The sequence below is a fragment of the Ammospiza caudacuta genome, chromosome 7 (genome assembly GCF_027887145.1).
Source record: "Ammospiza caudacuta isolate bAmmCau1 chromosome 7, bAmmCau1.pri, whole genome shotgun sequence".
NCBI lineage: Eukaryota > Metazoa > Chordata > Aves > Passeriformes > Passerellidae > Ammospiza > Ammospiza caudacuta.
The window spans coordinates 43,686,748-43,709,993 of NC_080599.1; the positions used below are offsets into that span (position 1 = coordinate 43,686,748).

At 47.2% G+C, this 23,246-nt stretch overlaps 2 protein-coding genes across 3 annotated transcripts; one reads left to right on the forward strand and one right to left on the reverse strand.

The window, feature by feature from the left end:
• Positions 1–3,173: 3,173 nt before the first annotated feature.
• Positions 3,174–11,127, reverse strand: TMEM59 (transmembrane protein 59). Of its 2 annotated transcripts, none has more exons than XM_058808371.1 (8): positions 10,926–11,127; positions 8,922–9,027; positions 6,733–6,827; positions 6,384–6,536; positions 6,022–6,109; positions 5,630–5,711; positions 4,828–4,936; positions 3,174–4,136 (listed from the first exon to the last, which is right to left on the reverse strand). In XM_058808371.1, exons 1-8 carry the CDS (start codon positions 11,112–11,114, stop codon positions 3,981–3,983), a joined length of 978 nt encoding a protein of 325 aa, XP_058664354.1. In that variant the 5' UTR covers positions 11,115–11,127; the 3' UTR covers positions 3,174–3,980. The 2 variants fall into 2 exon arrangements, with proteins under 2 accessions (XP_058664354.1, XP_058664353.1); XM_058808370.1 differs by having other exon boundaries at positions 5,630–5,714.
• Positions 11,128–11,380: 253 nt separating this feature from the next.
• On the forward strand, positions 11,381–16,640 carry TCEANC2 (transcription elongation factor A N-terminal and central domain containing 2). The gene is made up of 4 exons (XM_058808934.1): positions 11,381–11,529; positions 12,490–12,627; positions 13,848–14,041; positions 15,765–16,640. Exons 1-4 carry the CDS (start codon positions 11,424–11,426, stop codon positions 15,951–15,953), a joined length of 627 nt encoding a protein of 208 aa, XP_058664917.1. The 5' UTR covers positions 11,381–11,423; the 3' UTR covers positions 15,954–16,640.
• Positions 16,641–23,246: the final 6,606 nt, after the last annotated feature.

Below are 23,246 nucleotides of genomic sequence, written 5' to 3' on the forward strand. Positions count from 1 at the left end.
GTCCAGAGGACTCAAGTGCTTCCAAATTGTTGCCACCCCACAGGCCATGACTCCTCCCCAAGCAGGACAGTCCCACCAGGGCTGTGGAAGAGAGGCTGGCAGCCAGGTTGTCTCTGAGCTGGCATTGCCTTGAGCTGACTCAAGCACCTCATCATGCCTGACAAGGAGGGACAACTACAGCTCCAACTTCCCTCTCCATCCCCCCAATTATACTGAGTTAATACACTCCTCATGGCCAGGGCATCTCCAGCCCTGTCCTCCCAGACCAGCCACAATTAAACACAGCCTTGTAGGAGCTCCTCCTTCACTACAGCAGCACCAATTTGTCCAAAACAGAAGCTTCTCACGGGAATACATCACTACTAAAGGCAGTGCTAGAAAACTCCTGTTTCAAGAAGGATCTTGGGTGAAAACATCCAATGCCAAGTAGCAAACAGTCTGCAAGTCTGGGCAGCTGCTGCAATGTGGAAAAATATCAGACTAAGCACATCTTGAATTCTGGATCCCTTGCTGTTTAAAGAGGAAGTCTCAGTTTCTAATCAGACTTGATTCAGGACTATTTTGAGCCTTCCTAAAGCTTATTAGGTGGTTGGGAGTTTGCTAAGAGCCCTGTGTAAGAGCCAGGTAAAGCAGGCCAGCTGTGCATACCCTGCAAAACAATCTACAATGAAGAACTGAAAATGTGGAGTCAACCCACCCTTGGGGATAAATGTCTGTAAGAGATGTCCAGAGAGGGACAACAGAGGTGGGGAAGGCTCTGGAACACAAGAGTGATGAAAAACACCTGAGGGAGCTGGGGGGGGCTCAGCCTGGAGAAAAGGAGACTCAGGAGGGAGCTTCTCACCCTCTGTAACTCCCTGAAAAGAGCTTGGAGCCAGGTGGGGTCAGGCTCTTCTCCCAAATAACAAGAAACAGGACAAGAGGAAACGGCCTCAAATTGCACCAGAGGAGGATTAGATTGGATAGCAGGAAAAAAAAAAATATTCACTGGAAGAGTTGTCAGGCATTGGATCAGGCTGCCCAGGGCAGGGGTAGAGTAACTACCCCTAAAGCCACGTGCATGTGGCACTTGGGGACATGGGTTACTGGTGGCACTGGCAGTACTGGGGAAATGGTTGGACTCATTCTTGGAGGTCTTTTCCAAGCTAAGAATTTTGATGATTCTACAACCTGACATCTACCACCATTTGTTTCCTGCTCCAGGATTATCAAGCTCAGCTGTAGCCAACCAGGCAGTTGGATTTCAGAGCAGTTACCCCACATCAAAGGCTGCTTAGAGTTCAGAAAAATGAGTTCATGACAGCGATGTCAGAAAGATAAGCAAGCTCTTCTGAAGTATAAAAAATAACAAATAAAAAAAATCAAATATCAGAAAAGCTGAAGAGGCAACAAGTATCAGTGTATCCACTATGATAGAAGGTTATTGTAAATTCTAGCACCTAAAAATCTCCCGATTTCCCCCAAATGTACCTGGGCTATTTCTGCCAGCAGTGAATTGCACACACTTAAGAGGGTCACCTCATTTGTGTCCAGATGATTCCATTCTAAACCCAATACAGGTTCAGTCGAACATGTGCCTAAAGAGAATATAAAATGCTTTCCTCCTGCAATTTCAATAATTTAAGGCCCTTCATTTAAACAGTGGTTTTGAGCAGAGATCAAACCCAAATTGCAGCCTCTGAAAAGGGAGATGTCAGTAAGTCAAATATTTAACAAAAAATGAATAGGAAATGACATTTTGCAAAGCCAAATGCCAAGACAGCTTAAAGAGTCCATTTAGATTAGAAATCTTGAGAAACAGTTCAATTACTTGCTATTATCTGATTTTACTGAGGGAAGATCTTTTGACAAGTTTACAAGTACAACACTCACCAAATTCCTCAGGCTCTGGCTGGCTCTGGACACAGCAGTGCCAAGTGCCAGAGTGCCACAGGCACAGAGCTCTCTGTGACCCAAGAGCATGCTGCTGAATCACTGCCTGCACTGCACAGATCACAGCTGAAATGCCATTAAACAGCAAACAGAAGACAAAACACCCAATGAAAGCACAAGTTGTTTGCTTAACTAGAGCCCAGGGCTGTAAGCAATGGAGTTTTGAAGAGAAAGTTTTGTGAAATCAAGTCATCAGCCAAACAGAGGTCGTACTGTCCACGCTGGAACAGGCACAGAGCCACGTGTGCACAGAGCTTCTCCCTCTGCAACCACGTGTAATGGTAAAGGAAAACATTTGAACAGAGTTGCAAACATTTCCATAAGCTATTCAGTTAGAAAAACGGGGATTGCTGCAGTCTCTTCTGGAAATCCCAACCAGCACAGTGCTAACTAAGATGGGCACTAATCCCTGAAGTAAAAGGCAGCAGTAGCAGGGATTGCTGAGCAGGGTTGCACAGATCACACTGAGCTCTGGATCCCCAGCAGAGCAGGGCTGTGCTGGGCTCTGTCTGCACCAGCAGAAACAGAGCATCACTGACACAGGCAGCTCCTGTCCCTGCAGTGTCCCCAAACACCACCCTGCAAGGCCCCTGCAGTGACACCTACACAGAGGGCAAGGCTGCTGGCCCAAAGCTCTGGGCTGTCCCACTGAAGAGCTCAGCATCAAGAGGTACCTAGAACTGAAGAGCTGAGATTGCAGCTCCTGCAGGCTGACAGAAACCTGCTTAAAACAAACATCCCCAACGACCTGAAAGCTCCTGACAGGCGCTGCTGGGCTGGGCTCTGCACATTCCTGAAAAGCTCCATCAGCTGCTCTCACACCAGCACCTGCTCACAGACAAGTTGGGAACGACCCCTGAGCCAGGTTTAAGTGGGGGAATACATCACTGTATCCCCCAGAATCTCCACAGTTCTTCAATACATTTTTTTAAACCTTTGAGGGAATTCTGTCTAATCAACAAAAAAATGACAGTGAATTGAAGACTGTGCATTCTAGACAGCATTCACTCAGACACCCTAAAATAAATCACCAACACCCCCAACCTGCCAACACTGTGGGATCCAGCATATAAGATCCACAAAAAATAGGTTAGACATGAGGGACATTGTTCATTGCTGCTGTGTTACTGAATCAGAGCAAAATCAGGTCATGTTGCCCATGAGAGGAAGGCTACAGACAGGCTCACACTGAGCCTGCTGTGGTCAATAATTAACCATAGCAAAAAGCTATATAGTCAACATTTTCTATACAGTCAATTTTATTTGTCTGCTCTCATTTCTCAGGAATCAACTTGTTTCTGTAAATGAAGTTACAAGACCAGAATAGTTAATCAAGAACAGAAAGTAGTTTTCAGAAAACACAGGTGCTAACTTTACAAGCAATTTAAGACTTAAAGGTTAAAGTTTGACAAAATAACTGACCATGTAATGTTCTGCATGTGAAGGGATATGTCTGTAAATTTTAACACATTTCCATCTTTCACAAGCTGAGTTCTAGCTTACAGTACTTCACAAGTGCTTTCCACCTTGAATACTGCCACACTGTAGAAAAAATATATTTCTATTTTTGAAGACAGGGTTGTTTGTGCATGGACATTAACAAGTACAAAAAAATTCAGCAGATAATTTTATAATATTTTCTCTTAACTACAACAGAAAGTGCAACACTAGAAAGGCATGTCCTGCCTACTTAAAATGTCTTATACCTTTACAAAGCTAACTCTGACTGTACACATTACATCCTAGAACACACAAGTAATTTTGAAAGTGTCCTGGCAGAAGTATGGAAAGCATGCTTACAACTTCTGTAAGCAAAAAGACACAATAGCAAACACCAGTGAAAAGTGATTATACCTGGAAACAAACAAATTCATGTCTGAATATCTGAATCTTCTCTACTAGCTGAAAACAAAATCCCATGACATTTGTTGATTTTGCAACTTTATTTGCATTTAAAGACTGGCTGCTAAGCTTCTCATCTGAAAAACCACCACAATCAATCAGGAGTTTCTAGCTCTGTTAGAATTAGTCTATGGGATCCAATGGATTTAAATTGCAGATTGATCCAGATTGACTTTTGTAGGAAGAGGTCCTGCTTCTTCATGTTCCTCAGTCTTGCATCTAACCAGAACAAGTGCAGAGGGTGGGTATCTGTTGAGTTTTTGCTCATTCATGTATTCCAAATCTCCATAGATGCTCAGCTTCTGAAACATTTAAACAAGGTACTTTAAGACAAAGACTCACCATATTGTGAATAAAATGAGTTTCATTATGCAGCTGCATTCCAGGTTCTGATGGCTGCAGCTTTGCAATACAAGGCTTTCTGTAACATCTGAAATTCAGGGCTGGAACTAGACTTGCATCCACAAGAAATGTATGAAATTTGCCAGAACAAGGGCAGATACAGTGTTTGTGTAACAGCTCCTTTGGTGTGCAATCACTGAGTCAGGACTCTGGGCATGGGAGAGTGCCTGTTCTCCTCCATGAGACTGCACTCATACACATCCCAATAACTCTGCTGTCGCTGTTGTCACTACTGATCCTCCTGCATTAAACCCAGACTGGGTCTCCCCTACACCACCCTCAGAACAGCTTCATTCCCAGGGAAATGACAATCAGCCTCCATTTGTTCAGAGCACCCTGAAGGCTGTTGAGAGTACAGCACTACAAACCAAGACATCGAGTCTGAATAAGGCTCAGAGCCACAGGAATGAGCAAGAATGCTCAGCTATAAAACCATCATTTAAATAAAATTGGTTTGCCATCCACAGCCACAAAATAAGAAAACCTTCCTTAACTGAACCTCCCCCAAATATTTCTTCATCTCTGGACAGCTGTAACATAAAAGCAATATAATGAATAAATTCCAAATACTGTAGTTCTGAAGTGCAGTACCTCAGATGGAACATACTGCTCTACAGCTGTAGCTACAGTTGCACAACAAATCCAGAGCAGCACCAGCACTGACAGGACGAGTGTAGTGGTTAAAATCCAACTGGAATTTCTGAAATGACAAGAATGTTGATAGATTTCATAGACTGAATACAAGACAATGGACCTCTAAAAAGTTTGGCTCATTTCTGACTGCCTTTCCTGCCAATTCATTGGTCTCTGGCCCTTCCAGCTACACAGCCCACTGCAGACTCCTGGGTACTTTAATGCCCACTTGATATCACAAAATACTTGCAGGGTTCTGTTATGGGGCCCTAAGAATCCTCCTGTTTACAAATTTAAAACCAGATTTTTCTGTTATGCATCTGCAGGACAACTCACTGATCCTTCATGTGGGAACTTTTGAGGAAAAAGTAAAAAAGCTTTAATAAATACATACTGAGTATTTTCAGCCTGGAAACAAGACATACCAGTGTGCTACATAACAATCCCAAAACAAACTGCTTTGCCTCAAAACACATTCAGAGCTAATGAACAGGCAAAACACAGTATTGATTAAACAGTTCCCAGAACACACTCAAAAATCAGTGCAGGAAATTATCAATATGTTCTTCACTTGAAATGGAAAGGAAAAATCAAAGTTGGCAGGACAGCATGCAGAAAACACGGGGCCAGCACAGCAAAGCAGCACTGATGGTCAGATACAGAACTGTGATGCTGTGCATCCTGATCCTACAGACTTGGAGAGCTAGAGGAAAGGCCTGTACCCTCCCCAGGGGGCAGGGCCAGCTCAGGACATACGTACATGGACAGACACTTGAAGAAGCTGTCGCTGGCTCGCTCCTCGAAGAGCCCCCGGAAGGTGCGCGAGCTGCCTGCGTGTCCGTCTGCTGAGGCACAACAGCACAAACAGAGGGCACGGAGCAAGGGAAGGCAAAACCCACAGCCCACACACCCTGCCTGTACACGCACCATAAAGGGAAGCTTAAAGCAGCCCCAGCTTGCAGGCTTCCATTTGAGGAGAGCTCAGTTTCTACCACCCTTTGCCAAGTGTACGCAGTGCGCTCTGCACAGTAAATAATTATATTGCAGCTTTCAGAAAATTTGCTTTCATATGCCACCTGCGATGTCATTTTTTAAATTTGCATGACAGGGAACATTTGCATTTACTCTTCCAAAGCACAAAAAACAACTTACAGGCTGTTTTACTCAGCGACAAGGCTCCTTTTGTATCTCCTCCAGTGTCCTGATCAAGCTGTGGAACATACTGCACTTCTGGCTTTGACTAAAACAAAATAAGGAGTTAGGAGATCCTGCTAGAAAGCTTTCACTGGTTTTGATAATTTTGATAATTTACATTTTCAGAACTAATACAGAAATTAACCTTAAGACATGAGCCATTCTTTTAAGTCTGAATTTTAAAATGGCCCCAGAGGCAGTGAAATACTAGGAAAAACTAAACACTTTTGATGGTGGTCTAGAATTTTTTCTCTGGCTGGAAGAAGCAGAGTTGAAGTCAGCAGCCAGGACACCTTAACCTCAATGAAAAAAGGAAGCACCTGGAATATGACAATTTTGCCATCATCTGCTTGAAGGTAGAAAGTCCATGAGGATGTTATGAAGCTCTGAGCTGAGTCCATCATGTCACTCCAGAATGATCTCACCAGTGTCAGAGGAAAGAGGAGATGAATTCGTGGCATCAGGGACATTAACTGCAAGCACAACATTGACATTTTTTCCATTTGTTTTTATATGAAAAAGACAGAAGTTACATTCTTGCTCACCCCTCACCTCATGTCTAGATTTCAGTCCTTAGGAAGATTTATTTTCCATTTGAAGAAATTTTAAAAAGACACACACTGAACAGAAACAAGTAGGTGGTATTTGAAAAACATGTCACCTACTTACTTGCTCTTGCCTTAACTCAGCAAATGGCAACTGGTTCTGGCATCCAAGATGGCAAGCATATTGTTCATCAGATTGGGAGTATGCTTCAGTACAGGCTGCAAGGGAGAAGTTCCCCAAATGAGATGATAAATTCTGCATTTTAGTTAAGAAAACATTCTCAGTATAAGTTGGATCAGAAACAAAGCAGCAGTTGACAATCCCATTTTGCAGAGGAAGATATGGCAATCCCAGGGCAGCATTTGCTCTGAGGTCTAATGACAGAATCAGAGCTTCAACAGAGCAGGGATTTGAAATCTGGCTGCAATCAGAGCAAATGATCACCAGTGTTACCCTGGCTGAGCTCAGGGATGCAAGCTCTCCTTGATCCTCCCACCACCACTACAGCTTTCTTCTACACATCACATAAAACATCAGAGAACAGAGATGGAATCCTAAAGAGAACAGAGGGACCATCAGTCCATTAAATCCCTTTGAGGGAGCAGCAGAAGCCATGGTATCACAGGAAAATCAAAGCAGCATTTCCTGCTAATACAGAAACTGCACTGAAAGTATTATGGAATAATTTCTTATGAAAAATGAAGCTAACTCTTTGTTTTAGAGAGAGCTTCTATTAATTGCTTACTAAAGATCATAAAGACCAAGAAATCTAAATTATTTGGAGAGAATAATTTAGTTTATTCTGCCCATGGACAAATCAGGCAGATGATACACAGGCACAGCTCTCCTGCACTATTCTGAAGCTTAGCTGGACAGTGTTTCAGTAGTACCTTAACTAAAGAATCCAACCAGAAAACAACACAGAGGACAGGAGCTCTCCCAGTTTTCCTGAGGAACAAATGGACCATCATAAGGACTAAGAAGCTGGCAGGAAGCATGGCAGCAGCAGGTGAACATTTCAGTGCTCAGCTCATGGCACCTGAGCAGCCATTCCAGGCTACAAGTGCCACTGAGTCAGTGTCTGCAGGCAGCACCAGAGCCAGAGCTGAGCAGAGCAGCCAAGATGGATCTGCCAAGCACAGAACACTCAGGGCACCCACCAGCAGATTACAGAACATAAGCCAGCAAAGACAACAGCCCCAGAAAGAAGAGTTAAACCAGCAATAAGCAACTGTTCCATTACCCTACATGTGCTCTATTGCCACATTACCCTGCTTTATGGCACTGTGTGTGTGTGGTTTGACAACTACACTGACAGGCTGTGTCACAGCTACACAGTGTGACAGACTGGAGCATTAGCCCATTGCTGGAGTATTTGCTGCACTTTTGTAACACATTAGCATCTCTGCATGCCAGCCTTTCTGCTTCCCTACCTGAGCTGGCCACAAGCTCTCTTGCTTTCAGGAGCTACTGAGAGGACAAAAGCCTCCCCTGAGTGCTGGCCTGGTGCTTCATTGTATTGGTAGTAAATGTGGAGAGCTCCTGCCTTTCCTTTCTGAATAAAGCTGTGAATCAGCTTCCTCAATATTACTGGAACAAAGTTCTGCACAATTCCAAACCCACTATTAATTGGCTTGTATCACACACTATCCCTGGAAGGACATAGAGGGGTGGCACTTGGGGACATGGTGGGCTTGGCAGTGCTGGGGGAATGGTTGGACTTGATGACCTTATCTCAAACTGAAATGACTCTATATTTCATCTTCACTGTTACATCTTTGCTCTAACACAGATAGCCTGAGCCTATTCCAAGCAAAACATGTACCTCATTCCCAAGGGGTAGCTGCAGGAAAAGCTCAGGATGTAGGCCAGACCACAAGTTACAAGGCACAGAGAGAACTGTGCTCTTGCTCCACTGAACAATTCAATTCTATATACAAATTTGTCAGGAATGGCAAAGGGGACTGATTGTCACAGGGAATTATTAAAAGACAAGTGTTATTTGCCTGGATTTCCCCCCAGGCATTTTGTGTTTTCTATGACAAACTGTTTAAAGTAAAATGCACTATTTCTAATTTATTTACAGACACTGATGACACTGGAGAAATTCAGGAAAACAGCAACACTGAGGAGAAACTCACAGACGACAACCTTCCTATAGGATTTTTTTTATATACCCTCTATATAAGCTTTAAGAAGCTGTTAAACAAACCCAAAACAACTGAAAGAATGGCACCAGCTCAAGAGCAGCGTTTCAGACAGTGCAGCTGTGCCCTGAGTGTGTGCTGAGCTGGGGGTGCCGCAGGGCTCACCAGAGTCACACTCCTGCTTGGTGCGGTTCAGGTCGGCGCCGTCGTCCACGAACTGGCAGATGGAGAAGAGTCGGCAGCCGCGCTGGCAGGCGTACAGCTCCTCCTCCTGGGGAGCACAGGGACAGGCTTGCAAACCCCCAGGCCACAACAAATTGTCACAAAAACAACTTATTTTTGTTGCCTGGTTGGGTGTTTTTGTCCTCCTTCCCCCAGCTCGGCGTGGGACAGGATGAGCTGCAATGAGCCCAGCAGCACTAACAAGCCGTGGATTTATCTGCAAACCTGGAGCAGCAAATGCTGTTTTGGAATTGCAGACCCACAAGCAAAATTAATTCTGTGTTTGAAATTAAGACAGTGCTGTAAAAGATTTATTGACATTTAACCCTACAAAGAGTAGGAAATCTACATTCTCAGAACTTAAAGGGTAAAACCCAGCAGGAAAGCACCAAAATCCTCTAATTTTGACAGCGGAATACAATGTATCTGAACTGATTATTGATTCTAATCAGAGCTACAACAGAACTATCAGAAAGAGATTATTTTCTCATGTCCTACACAGCATCCTGGTTATCTGCCTACTGCCAGCTCCACAAACACAAATGTTTATTTATTATATTGAATTGATGGGTAGAAGTGCTTCCCCACTGCCAGCTATTAAAATTCAGCAAATACGGAAATCCTACACCCAGTATTTCTTCTGTCCACAGCCCCAGGGGGACGGATGTGAATAAAACCTCTGTGACAGGAGTGTCCCACTGGCCACACCCTGCCACTGACCCATGAATCACAACTTCAAACCACTCAAACTTCACAGGTGCCAAACGGGCTCTGAATTAACTTAACAACAACCGAACACACCACACCTCTTGTACAACCTGTTGTAAATGACCTGGCCATTGTAACTGAGACCATGAGTTCATCTGCTTTAAAGGCACAGGAGTAGAAAATTATTAATATAAACTAAAACTCAAATCTAACACTGACAAGGTGGGTGGTGCTGGAGCAGAAAACGTTTTGTAATTTGATATCCAGATACATGAGCTGTACAGATATATTTCCATCACAGTCTCAATGAAGTTCGTCTTATTTTCCACTCACAACTAAAACAAATTTCTTTCAATTCCACCAGCAGTTTTGTGACAAAGAGAACAAACACAAAATGTAAAAGATGTGACTGTATTAGTGAACAGCTCAAACAACACATGACAAAACTCTTATTCAAAAAGTAAAGTAACAAAATTCAAAAGTGCAATACACCAAAACAACCTATGTAAATTTAATCATATTCCACACAACTCCCTGTTACTTTCCAGCTACAAAATCCACCTGAATTCCATGGGGAAGAAGACAAAACCCTGTTACCTGATTCTGGCACTGCTCCACCTGCCTGCTGCCTTCCTGTGAAATCCCAAACACGGGGTAAGAGTTCCACCTACCACACAGGTGCAGCTGACAATGAAGTTTATTGCCAACAAAGAACAAGGAAATATGAGATTTGTGATCTCAGATTTTCCAAATTTAAGCCCATAGTTCAAAGGCATTCAAGCATGAACCAACAACAAACCCTGGGGGATGACATTAAATTCCTATCAGACACAATTTCAGTCTTTTATCATGAGATAAAAAGTTCCCATGAAGGCTCTGACGAGCTACTTGTTTGTCATCGTTTATACTTCACCCTTCAGGCGCCCTGACTCAGGATCTCTGCCCTGCCACGAACACAGCACTGCCCAAAATATGGAGCAGCCCAAGCCAAATTACAGCTGCCTTTTCAAGAACAGGAAGAAAAAAAAGAGCAGCCAAACGCCCCAAACCCGCAAAAGCCCCAGCACTGACAAAGCTGTACTTTGACAACAGCGGCAGCCTACCCATCTATTTACATAACGAAGTATCTGCTTTAGAGAAGAGGCGGAGCAGCAGGGGGAGAGGGGCACGGGAAGGGCCGTGCCAGCCCGGGGGAGGCGGAGGGGAGCGCCGCAGGTGCGGGGAAGGGCCCGCCCGTACCTTGGGGTAGGTGTGCAGGGGGTAGGTCAGCTGGCAGGCGCGGTGACACGATGCCGTGTTGCCCAGCACGGAGTCGAAGGCCTCGGAGGAGCCGGCGGGGAGCTGTCCCGAGGCGGCCCCCGCCTGGATCACCAGGAACAGCGGCAGGAGCAGGAGGAGGACGGCGAGGCCTCCCCGCCGCACCGCCATCTTCGCTCCTCCGCACCGGCCGCCGGCAGCCTCTCGCGAGATGTGCCCCTCGCGGAGCTTGCTGGGAGGTGTAGTCCGCGCCGGGGGGCATCCCCGCCCATTCCATAGAGCCTCGCCCCCGGCGGAAACTACCGAGCGGAAAGGGCGAGACAGCGGCACCGTCTTCTGCGCGACGCCTACTGGGAAATGTAGTTCGCACCGCGGGGTACCTCCGGCCATCCCATAGGGCCCCGCCCCTGGAGGGAACTACCGGGCGTAAATGGCGGGGCCGCGTTGGCGGCTTCCGTGAGGGAAGGCGGCAGGGCGAACATGGATCGGTTCGTGGTGCGCTGTCCCCGCGGCCCGCAGAGCCCCCGCCGGGCCGCGCCCGGGCCCCGCGCCTGCCGGCAGGTCACCATCGAGTCCCTCAAGGCAGGTCCCCGCGGGAGGGAACGGGGGCCCGGCCCGGCCCAGCCTGCCGCGGCACCGGCTGCGGCGCGGTTGGGGCGGCGGGGGAGCGGCGGTGTGTGGGCAGCGGTTCTGCACCCGAACAGGGAGGTGGTTGTACAGGTGCAGAGGGCTCTGCTGCCTTGGAAGGGCTTCCGTGGGTTATAACTCGGCGTGGTGCAGGGTCTGGCTGGGCACACATTCGAGGACAGCCCGGTGACACCGCCAGCTCCAGTATTCCCAGCTGGCTCTCATCCCTTTCCAGCAAGGAAAACCCTTCCGTTCATTTCATGGATGTCGAGAGCTGAACCCCTCTTGGTCACCTGCTTGTGACACACAACAGCAAAACATTTGCTGCACCAAAAAGTTCATGGAGTGTGGCAAAAATCAAAAGAATGGTGCATAAAGTACTGCAGTTGTCTGACCACTGCTGGATAAGATGCTTCACACCCAAAATATGAGACTTGCGCTGTTTGCAGTCTGCTCTGACAAGGTCTGTGGCAAAACCAGTGAAAACACTGCAGCTATGCAGTGTATTCAGGTTTGCCTTCACATTCCCTAATGCTCTGTTTCTCACCTTGCTGGCATTGTTTTATTTCTATAGTCAATCTGAGCTGGATGTCAGGATAATCAGCCACCTCCCTCTTAATCACTTCTCCTATTTAGAAACGTTTATGCAATGGATTCCTTAAATTCAGAACACTTCTAGGAGGAGTTTGCTGTTATGTGCCCAGAGTTTGGCAGACCAGGGTGAAAGCCTCTCATTTTGCTGGTTACTTCAGCCTTGATTGGCAGGAGTTTTCTAATTCCAAGCAAGTGCCCATCATATATTCTGTGCCATGATCAATAATTCATGTATTGATAACAGCCCCATTAGCTGAGATGAAGGTTCCTTACTTATCATAACAATATTCCACTTTCATAAGGAGCTTTTCTCTTTCCCAGAGAGTTGTGGTTGTGGAAGACATAAAACGATGGAAGTCTATACTTGAGCTTCCTGGGCAACCCAAAGAGAACCTGATGGAAGCTTTGGAGGAGCTGAAGAAGAAGATACCTTCCAAAGAAGTGTTACTTTCCACTAAAATAGGTACATCTGGTCTATCTAAACTGTGACTATTAGGCTGTCTTGTGTCTGCTTGGCTTGTCAGTGCACTAGAGATTAGTCTGGAAGCTTTTTAAGAAATGAGGAAAGTGCTGCCAATGAAATATTGTTGATATCAAGCCCTGCAGTTTGCACAGCTTGTACAGAAGGAGTCAGCTGTCCTCTGGTTCCTCCCAGGAAATACTGCATCCCCCCTTTTGTGGTCACAATTTTGAAGAGCTCTCCGTGGTAACTCTGTGGTTTATTCCTTCTCCTGCTGTCAGTGCTCATTTATCTGATTTGGCTGAATCCCCTGGAGGTGTGAGAAGATCTCAGAGTGGCCCAGAGCTGCTTCCTGCATGCTCAGGCTGAGGAATCCCCAGCAGACGGGCAGCTCCATGCGAATGGCACAGCCCCATCCCTGCCTCTTCTCCACAGGACTCGGGGGAGGGATAACGGTGACCACATGGTCCCTGCCTTTCCCGAACAGGGAGAGCATCCCGGCCTTTGTTTGCCCTCGGAGCAGCCGGATCTCTGTTCACAGAGCCCTGGAAAGCAGCTGCAATCCGCCCCTTTCCCCATCCCTGTGATCTGTCATTCCATTTGCCGTGTTCAGCTTCTTCAGACTTTCCCCGGGATTTTCCCCAGTGCCTGCCTGAATAGCGCCGGGCTGGCAGAGGCACTGAAGCCTAACAGTGACATCTCCTGGCCGACAGCGCTCCTGGCCAGGGAAAACCACCCCTCTGGAAGCAGGAAGGTCCCTTTTGTCTCCTCGCGGGGGAAAGGCTCTTCTGCACTGCCAGCCCTCTGGATGGGAAACATCCTGCTTGGAGCCATCGTGGTGTTCCCGTGTTTAAATGCTACAGCCATCACCAGCAACATCTGCTTCCTTAAAGGGGGTCCCAGCTAAAAAACAGCACTTTTTGTAGGCCAGGCTTAAAAACCTTTACCAGATCCAGGATCAGTGTAAACAGCTAGCATAGCCTGAGTTAAATAAGTGTGGCTCCACACCTGGGTGACTCGGGAAGGTGATTTTCTCAATTCCTTGATAAATTCTCAAGCTCCATGCTTAAATACTGGTCATTTTCTGTGTTTGTGTCAGTGCTTTGGTTGTTTTGCTGAGACTGAGCTGAGAAGCTGTGTGGCTGTTCTAGCACTGTGATTTGACTGCTGCCAGCTGTGCTTTCCCCAGCTGCCAGTCCCACAGGAGCTGTGCCCTTCCCCAGGTCACACGGTGAACAAGATGCGCAAACACCCCGACCCAGAGGTGTCCAGCCTGGCCAAGGACATCTTCAGGGAGTGGAAGGGCTTCATCAGGGAGCACTCCAACAGGCCCTCCATCGAGGTCAGGAGTGATCCCAGGACTGAGGCCTTCAGGAAGAACGCTCGGAAGCTGCTCAGCGAAGCCCTGGAACTGGAGGTACAGTTCAGAGCCTGTGGCTCCAAAATTTCCTTCTTGTGGGAACAAGTGAAACCTTTTCCAGCCAAGCTGGTCCTGCCTGCTGAGCGGGGACAAGACCAGGTGATCTGTTCCTATTTTTAGGGATTCACAGCACATCCCTATTTATGAGTAGTTTCATTTGCAAGGTAGATAATGGGTTTTGGTTGTTAACCAAGGGAACCTGCTAATTGTGAGTGTTGTCATTTCCATAACCTGTCAACAGATTACTTGTGTGGCCACTACAGTTGGGCTGTACAAGGAGGAAATTAATAGAAGATGAACCTTTTCCTACTAAACAGCTATGAAAGCAACAGAGGGACTTTTGGGGTGTTTCCTAATTAAATATTTGTAAATTTAAATCTATAGCAAAAACAGAGAAGCAAGGTTGACAGTATATAAAGTGGTGATAAATACCAGATCACTCAGGTATGTTTAACTAAATGAACAAGGCTCTGCTGTAAGGCTTAATAACTAGTTTGCTTGGTCTATGAAATGCCATAATAATTGTAATTTTCAATTTATTCATTAATTATCCTTTCAATGACAAGTCAAGTGATAAACATTCAGGAGTTTGAAAGTTGTGTGTTTGTTAGCTGTGAGAACAACCACTCCAGCTTCCAGTCTGGGGCAGCACAGAAGGATGGTTTGCTGTAGGAATGCCTCAGAAAGGTGGGAGCTCACCTTTGGTGAGTCAAGCTTAGTTCTTAGAAAGCACAGCTATGCATGGTGATTATAGTGGCAGTGAAGTCTAAATCTGTGGAACATAAAGATTCTGGTACCACCCCAAAATGAGTAGAATTGGGTAAAGCAGAATTGCTTCTGAACAGGACTCACCTGAAAACACCTGCAGCCACCACATGTGCAGGCAGAGGTCACAGCAGTTGAATTGCTGATAAAGGCAGGGGAGCCACAGCTGCTGCACTGACACCTGAGAGGTGTCAAAAGAGAGAAGGGAAGGTAGGACTGAGTGGATCCAAGGGGGTTTTTAGTGATGGGTGGCAAAACTTGTGTGATGAAGGACTTGCAGGAATACCACTCAGCTCACTGGAATCTCCTGCATGCAATGCATGGAAGATTCCCCATCACAAAAAGCAGAAGTGAAATTAAAAGCATTTCTTGAAGGGTGGGGGATTTCTTCCTAAACTGTGCTGAATTACAGGTTTTGGCACATGTTGAAGCAATAACTACATAATTAACATTTAGCAAATCCCTTTCTGCGTTCTTAATTACACCTCCTTCTAGAGACAGAGATCCCACATTTCCCTTTATAGCAGCAGGCAGAGTTGCCAAGTGTTTGGCATGTCTTAGAGTTGCTGTTGGAATCAAGTTTAAAATAGTATCCAAGGTACCTTATATCAGCCAGATCAAAAGTGAGCTTTATGGAGACACTACAGCATAGCTTATAATTGCAGCGAGCTTGATACCCAAAGCTTGTCACAGATTAGTTTCCTGTTGTGATGGCAAAGTACTGCCACCCAGCTGGAGGTGGGGATATGTTCCCTGCCACTGACCACGCTGCCTTGTCCCTTAATTGCTAGGGTGGAATTAAATTGCTCTTCCTGTTACCCTTGTGATGGGAAGCAGATTTCCTTGAATCTAAGCTGATTAATGAAGAAACACTGAAAGGCACCAAACTCCAATTTCAATCAGCTGGCCTCCTTATTAAATGTAAAGATCTAATTTTATACTTTGCTGTTTTCAGATTGATCACCCACTGGCTGAAAATATTGAGCGCGAAGCTTTTCATCTCTGCTCCCGCCTCATTAGCGCTCCGTATCGCCGGGCCGTGCGAGCCCTTGTCTTCTCATTAAAGCACAGACCTGAGACCCGAGCAGCAGTCAAGGATGGCACACTCCCTGTCCCTGCCTTTGTGCAGAGCCACAAAAAGTGAGGAGTTGTGCTTGATCCGAGGGAGGACTTGGTGTGCCTGCATCTCCGTGGAACTGGGAGCCCTGACTGGGTGATCCCCGGCACTGCTCCACAAACAGGAGAGAAAAACCAGTGATGGAATGGGTGCTGTAAATTTGACTTGCTGAAAGTCCATGTGGGCTTGTTGCAAGGAAAGTTTCTTCTACTCCTCTGTGTATTTTCCATCCTTGCTGACTCACCTGTTTCTCTCTTGTGCCCGTTTGTTGTAGCTCAGTTTAGCTCGATCCCTGGTGTGGATCTTCAGGTGTATTCAGCTGAATAACCCCTTTAAAGGAGCAGCTCTGTGCTCTGCTGGCTGGAAATACTGGTAATTATGGCTAATTGGTGCATGGGAAGGGATTCCTGGGGGATAATTGCAAACTCTAGTTAGCCCTAAATCAGCCACGTCTGCTGCAGCTGGGCCTGGCCTGTTTTGCCAAGGTGATTTTCCTTTGCTGCATTCCAGAGCTGGATGTAAAATGGATTTCAGTGACTTCCATCCTCTCAATCATTCTGTGATTTGGGGCATTTTCTAAAGCCCCAAGGTAAAGGTGCTGTTTAAAGCCTCTGCTGTTCAAGGAGCAGCTCGTTCAGCCTTCCAAACCTCACTCATGATGTAAACATGGTGCTTGTTTTTACTGTAATGTGAAAAAAAACTTGTCATGAATTATCTAAATAAAACTAAATACTCCTTTTAAAGGCTTTTTCTTCTCTAAAAGGAACATGGTTCAGAATGATTGCACGAACAAATTTAAGCAACAAACTATTGTTTAAATTCTTTCTACTTACTGAAAATTGGAATTCTTGCCTCTATATTTGCTCTGATTTCTTTTGTACCACAAGTTGTCTTGTTCTCTGTAAGCTGTTACCAAGGCTGTTCCAGGCATGGTGTTCGTATCTTCACCTAAAAAATGACTGATTGTCACTACTTGGAGATGCTAGATACATTTTTCATCTGTAGACCCTTAGCAGAAAACTTACTTGAGGTGTTGAACTCCATAAATTTAATTAGGTAATTGCAGGTTCTCTTAAGAATATCTTCAACCCTGTTTTGTTTGCTTGGGCCAGTGCAAGACCAGTTTTGCCTGTGCACATTGAAGGTGTCCTCAAACAGCTGAACACAGAGGTTTCATTTGTAGGAAGCTAAAGTCAGGTGTGTTAGAGGCAGAAACTGGCAGATCTGTGTGTGCTGATGCTGTGGGTAATATTCAGTAAAATGTAACACTTGTTGACCAGGCTGTAGCAAAAAATGGGAAAACCCTCAATTTCTTACAAGCAATCAGCTCAATTTCCCACTTAAATAGCTTCAAACTGCACAGCTGTAATTGAATTTGTGTATCCTGGACAATCAGGAAGGGTTCAGGATCAATGAATGACACAGCTTTTGCATCAGAGCTGCAACACCAAGACCTGCAGGATTTATTTTCAGCTTCCTGTTCCTGGTGCCAGACTGTGTTTTCTCTATTTGGGTAATGTGAGAAGCAAAATCCTTGAAAATGAGGAACTTCTGGTCTAATGAGAGCCAGGCCAAAGAAGCTTCCCACACAGGTCAGATACAGTCTGGCTGTGCCAAATATTTTTAATTTAGAAAGTAACTGCATGGATGCAGAGTTGCTGCACACAAGCAGAAACCTCTCCTATAAATTTCCTGTATGTAATGGTTGATATTTTTGCCAAGCTTGTTTCAAAGGAACCCAAGTGTAAAGCTCTGGGTCTAGTTCCTTTATCTTGATGTTAAAGCTGGCAGTAACATTTGGGCTGAGGAGTCACAGACTCAGCTTTGACTGGAAGAACTAGAAAGTCTGGAGAGTTGGGCTTAAGACCTATAACAGGAGGAATTCAGGGAACCAGGGAAGGTTTTAGGGACAAAAACAGAAAGGAAGGTGGGGAAAGAAAACAAAAACAGAGATGGGAAAGCAATAGGCCCAAAAGGGTTTCATTTTCCCAAAGGGTGATGCTGAATGTGACAAGAGGATACTTGATACTTGGCACTAATGAAGTTTTCAATTAGTCTATCAAAACCAGATTCCCTCCATGGGGCAGCCTCACCTGCACACTGTGTTTATTTATGCCTTGGGTTAGCTGCTGAATCAGTTGGCTGCTCCCTGGCTCTTCCTTCCCTCCCGAGGGTGATGCAGCCCAGTCTGCATGCTGGGGAAACCCTTCTAGATTAAAAAGGGAGGATGAAAGGGCTGAGCAGTGGCTCCCTTGTGCTTGTTTTCTCTGGCATGGAGACTGAAATCCCTTTTAACTGGGGAAATGTTAAATGAGGGAGGCACCCAATCTAGAGAAAAGGTCTTATTTTTCCCCTTTTCCTTCCAGATTAAGCCTATCCCACAGATTTGTTTTTAGCAAAGGAGTACATAGATAAAGCTGGCAGCCCTCTAGAGACCTGCTGCACCCAGCACTTTCTGGAGGTGTCACCTCCTCATCCCCCACCCCACTCGTGAGGAATGCAGGGTGGGCTCATGGAAAAGGGAATTCACTCCTGCCAGAGCTGACTTCTGCCCCTGGCTTTGAAGAGCAGATTTGGGAAGGCAGTAGGTGACAGCTTGCTCTGCTCCCCATCAGCAGGCACAGCTCAGGAGAGCTTTGTCCTGCTGCAAATTACCTGGGTGAAAGAAGATGGGAGTAGACAAGACCCTCCCTGTCCTTTGGAAGAGAGAGAGCTCAGCAGCTCACCAGTTTTCATCTTTCAAGAGGCTCTTCAAAGGTTTCTTCACAAAGAACCCAAAGTTTTAGATCTCATTTGCTTCCCTGGCAGCCCTGTAATATGAAGGGTTGGCTAAACTGGCCCTGGATTAAAAGACTTGAAGGCAAGGAAATGCCACAGAAGCCACAGAAATCCTTGGAGCCCAAAGGATGCTCCAGGAACTTCCCTCCCAGGGTATGTTATGGAGCAGAAGTAGGAGGCTGGAGCAGTGGAGGGACAGAGGGAAACAGAAAAGAAGAGACAGACAGAGGGAAACACATGAGGGAACTCCCCAGCCCAGTTGACCACAACCAGCAAAACCTTGTTCCTCCATGCAGGGCATGGCAACATTCAAATGGCACCTCAGGAGGGGAAACTGAGGCACAAAGGAGCTCTGACATGTCACAGTAAGCAAAAAACAGGGAACCCCATGCCAGGGTTACACTGAAATTAATGATGCTCCAGTTCTTGTGCTGGCAGTCCCCTGAACAACATTCATGGTCTCTGTCAATTAAACTGGATTATGGAATGGTCCTTGCTAATTATATATTATTATCTAGCAAGCAGTCATCTTGCTATAAAGGGTGCTCCTTTAATGGACAAACACCGTTCCTCTAGCACAGCCAGCCCCAATGGCAAGAAAAACACAAAAGCCAAAATAATTTCTGCTGTGGCCAATATTTTGCCTGAGCTGGAATGTTCACATTGCAAACACTGCATCCTGTCCCAGAAAGAGGGAAGGGGAGAGAGAGGAGAGCTGCAACATGCAGAGCCAGCCAGAGGGAGAAGGCAGGCTCAAATCTGTACCCCCAAAGATCCCAAAGTCATGACTGTGAGCCCAAAATGCAGCTGTGAGCTCCCCACCCATCATGGGGCACTCAGCCTCCACACAACAAATCCCCACGAGCAGGGCCTCGCTGTCCCTGGGGCTGTGATGATCAGGAAACTGGGCTTAAAATAAGCTTGGAAAACAACTCCTGCTAAATGCTGTCATTGCATTTTTAATTGTCCATATGCTTGATCCATTATGTTTTCCCAGATGGCTGGGCTGCCTGACTACTGCCTCCTCATCTGTGCCACTGTGGCCAGGGTCTCCAGGGCAGGGACACCTTTGTTGCAGGCCCTGTGTCACTGTGATCCTGACCTGGATCCCCAAGGCAGGGACACCCTCATGGCAGGTTCTGTGTCACTGTGGCCAGGTCCCCAGCTGTGAGCTCCATCCTTCCCAGCACAAAACCACAGCCACTGACCCACCCTGGGGAGCCATGACTGGCTTGATGGCAAAAGGTATTCTCCTGGCCTTACACGCCAACCCCCAAGAAAACCACCCTGAGGAGCAGCAAACCTGCCCCTGCTCCAGCCCATGAACTGCCCTTGTGCTTGCCCAAAGGCCAGTCCCTCCTAAAATACCCAAAAATGTTTGAGGAGAGGATGCACACCACCAGCATCCTCAGCCATGGGCTCAGCTCCAGCACTGGCTCCCTGGAAATCACAAGCACCCCATTCCCAGACTGGGATTAGAGTATAAAAACTGAAAAGACACAAATAACCCTCTGAGCAGAGCAGTGGGGAAATGTCCACCCATGGAGGACTGTGGGTGTCACCACAGAAAACGTCCAGTGAACATTATATAGAATAAATTTCCTGGGAAGGGGTGGATCACAACACCCTGTGCTTGCTGGGCTCCCCAGTGGGATGCCCAGTCCTGCCCAGTGCCCAGGGTCTCTGGTGCCCATTTTGGGGCATTTCCACCATCATTCTCTTGTCCAGTGCAGCAGCACAAAAGCACATCCCCCAGCAGCACACCCTCACACTGTTACACATCTTCTTGTAAATACAGAAAACACAGAGAGCATGGCTGAGATTTTTTGGATATTTTAGCACAGCTTCTCTCCAGTAGGAGCAATCTCCCCAGGGAAGGAGAGGAATGAACCAACTGATCCCCTGGGGGCTCTTGCAGTCCTGTTTTCTATGATCTACAATTTTCCAACACTGGATTTGCAGGCAGACGTTTGCACAGGGATAACAGAGGCTCTCCCTCCTGCACAACAGCCAAACCTTTGCTTTGGAGAGACACAACTCCTGTAAGCAAAGCCAGGAAATGGGGAGGCTGCATCCAGCCCGGCTCAGTGCAGCCATCGTGCTCTAAATAAATAATCAGCTGAGGCACGGGAGGAGCACTGCCCGTGCCCGCCGCTCCCCGCCTGCTCGGGAGCACCGGGCAAATGCTGAGGAGGGAACTGAGGCCTCGTGTGTGAGGACCACAGGCAGGGTGAAGGGAAGGAGTGCTGTGATGGATTCCTGGTATCTGTTTGCCACTCATTTGAGCTTTTGCATAAGAAGGGGGTTTTTTAGGAAATTACCTGGGCAGGCCCCCTCCCGTGCTGGGCTCCATCCCCAGCCAGGGCAGTACATCAGGGAAGACCTGGTTCAACAGGGGATGCCAGAGAGCAAATTCCTGCAGGGCAGGGAGAGACTGGATGCCTGAATCTAGTGGAGAGGCTGAGATATGGTGGAGGAGGACTGGAAGTTGAGGAGGGCTGGTGTTTGGCAAGCACCAGAGGCTTCCCTTGCTCCAAGTGAGATGACTGGCTTGAGTGGCTCACTGCTGGTGGCAGATGCAGCTGTGAACGCCATCAGAAACAAGTGGGTCAAGGGCTTTTGGAGCCATTCAAGTTGCATTCACCACCCTGTCCACGACCCCTGGATAAGACCCTGCAGGCCTGGGGCTGCTGGGGAACCCCTTGACTCAGGAGCAGAGCTGCTCCCACAGCACCAGTCCTGCATCCACAGGGATGTGTGCAGGGGACCACTTCACCCAGGGATGCTTGGGTGGCTGTGAACTGGAAACCCTCCCTGGAGTGACCAGGTCCAGCTCCTGATTTGAGTGCACACCAACAGCTGTCCAGAAAAGCCTTTTCTCTGCAAATCACAGGGTTCTGGAGGCTCCAGCTGGGCAAGGAATGCCTGTCCTGCAGGCAAGGGCTGGATGCTGCTGGGTGCTGTGGGCTCCCTGCCAGGCACCAGCAGCCACAGTGCTCACCTGTTCCAGCAATCTGGGCCACCAAGAAGGTTAATTATATCTTTAAGTTTCTTTCAGTTGTCAAATCTTGTAACTGTGGTCTCAAGCTGACAGTTCTGTACCCAGCAATTAACCGGCAGTGAGGCTCTGCAAGCAGCGGGGGAGGCTGGCCTTGTTTACCATCTCTGCACACAACAGGCTCTCAAAACACTCCCTTAATGGAGCTTCACAGCGCTGGCAAATATTTCCCTCGCAAATCTCGCATTTGCCGATGTGTTGCACCAACAAACGCCAAATCAATCCGGGTCTGGTAACGAAGGCTCCTCGTTAGAGGCACGCGCAGCCCTGTGCCTTCTTCCCTCCCCAGACACTCTCTCAGGGCTGGTGCAATCCAGGAGGAAAAGCTGCTCCATCATCATCATCGTCATCCTGTTCCTTTGCTGCTGCTTCCTCTGATGCTCTGATGAACAGAGCTGTCCCAGAGGGAAGCAGGACATCAGTCAGGGCAGCCTTTCACCAATGGGACTCTCCTACAGACCCTGCTAAATGCTGGATTCAACAGCACCAGGGGTTTGCTGTGCCCTGAATGACCACACTGGGATACTTTAGGATCTCTCCCTGCACTGCAGTGTGTTTCACATAGGCTGGAGGAGGAGGGGTGGCCTCTTTCCATAGCAAGATTTTACGTGGCTTTGACACATGCTGGCTCTGAGCCACAGGGATGAACACAGGCTGCTCTGTGACAGCCACCCCCTCTTTGATGCTGAAGGGCAATGTCCTTTGTGCTGGGGTGGCACAGGAGGCAGGCAGAGGTCACTCAGGCATCCATCAGGACTCTTGGTGAGGATCCCCAGTTTTCTGGAGGGGCAGATGTTCACAGGACTCTTCATGTTCTCAGGTGCTGAACTCACCTTCTGCAGGGACCATGAGTGGAGATCTGGTGTCATTGAGGTCCCAGCCCCTCCTGCCAAGGTTTTCTTTACAGGGTACAAAACCTCTGCACTCCAACATCTCCCCAGGCCATAGCAGGATTTGCCCATATTTTCACACTTCAGGAGTAATGCTGGTAGAGAGTTTACAGCTGCGGATACCTGGATATGATAGAAAGAAGGAAAACACAGAGAAGAGGATTGTTCTCCTCCCCTCCAGCTGCTGGTGGCTGAGGCACTCAGTGAGTCCTGTGAGAAGGTAGGACAACATGAGAAGATCAAACAAGGAGCTCCAGGGCACAGCAAATGCATCTCATCACATCACCCACAGACACCCAGAAACATCACCTGGGAGCACCTACATGAGCTACATCTGTGTGTGCCAGGTGGAGATCCCTGTAACACAGCTCCACAGTCCCCCAAGCACGGGCTGGGAGCAGGGAGAACATTTGTTGGGAATATAGCTGCATTTGGGGATGGTTTGTACCTCCAAGAATTCAGCTAGAAATAATTGACAGGAAGATTTGCAGCCATCGGCAAACAACGTTTCTTTCCTGAAAGCAGCAGCACTACAGGGAAAACAAATTGAAGCAGGTGCGGGAAGAGTTAGGGAGCACAAGAATTGCATTCCTG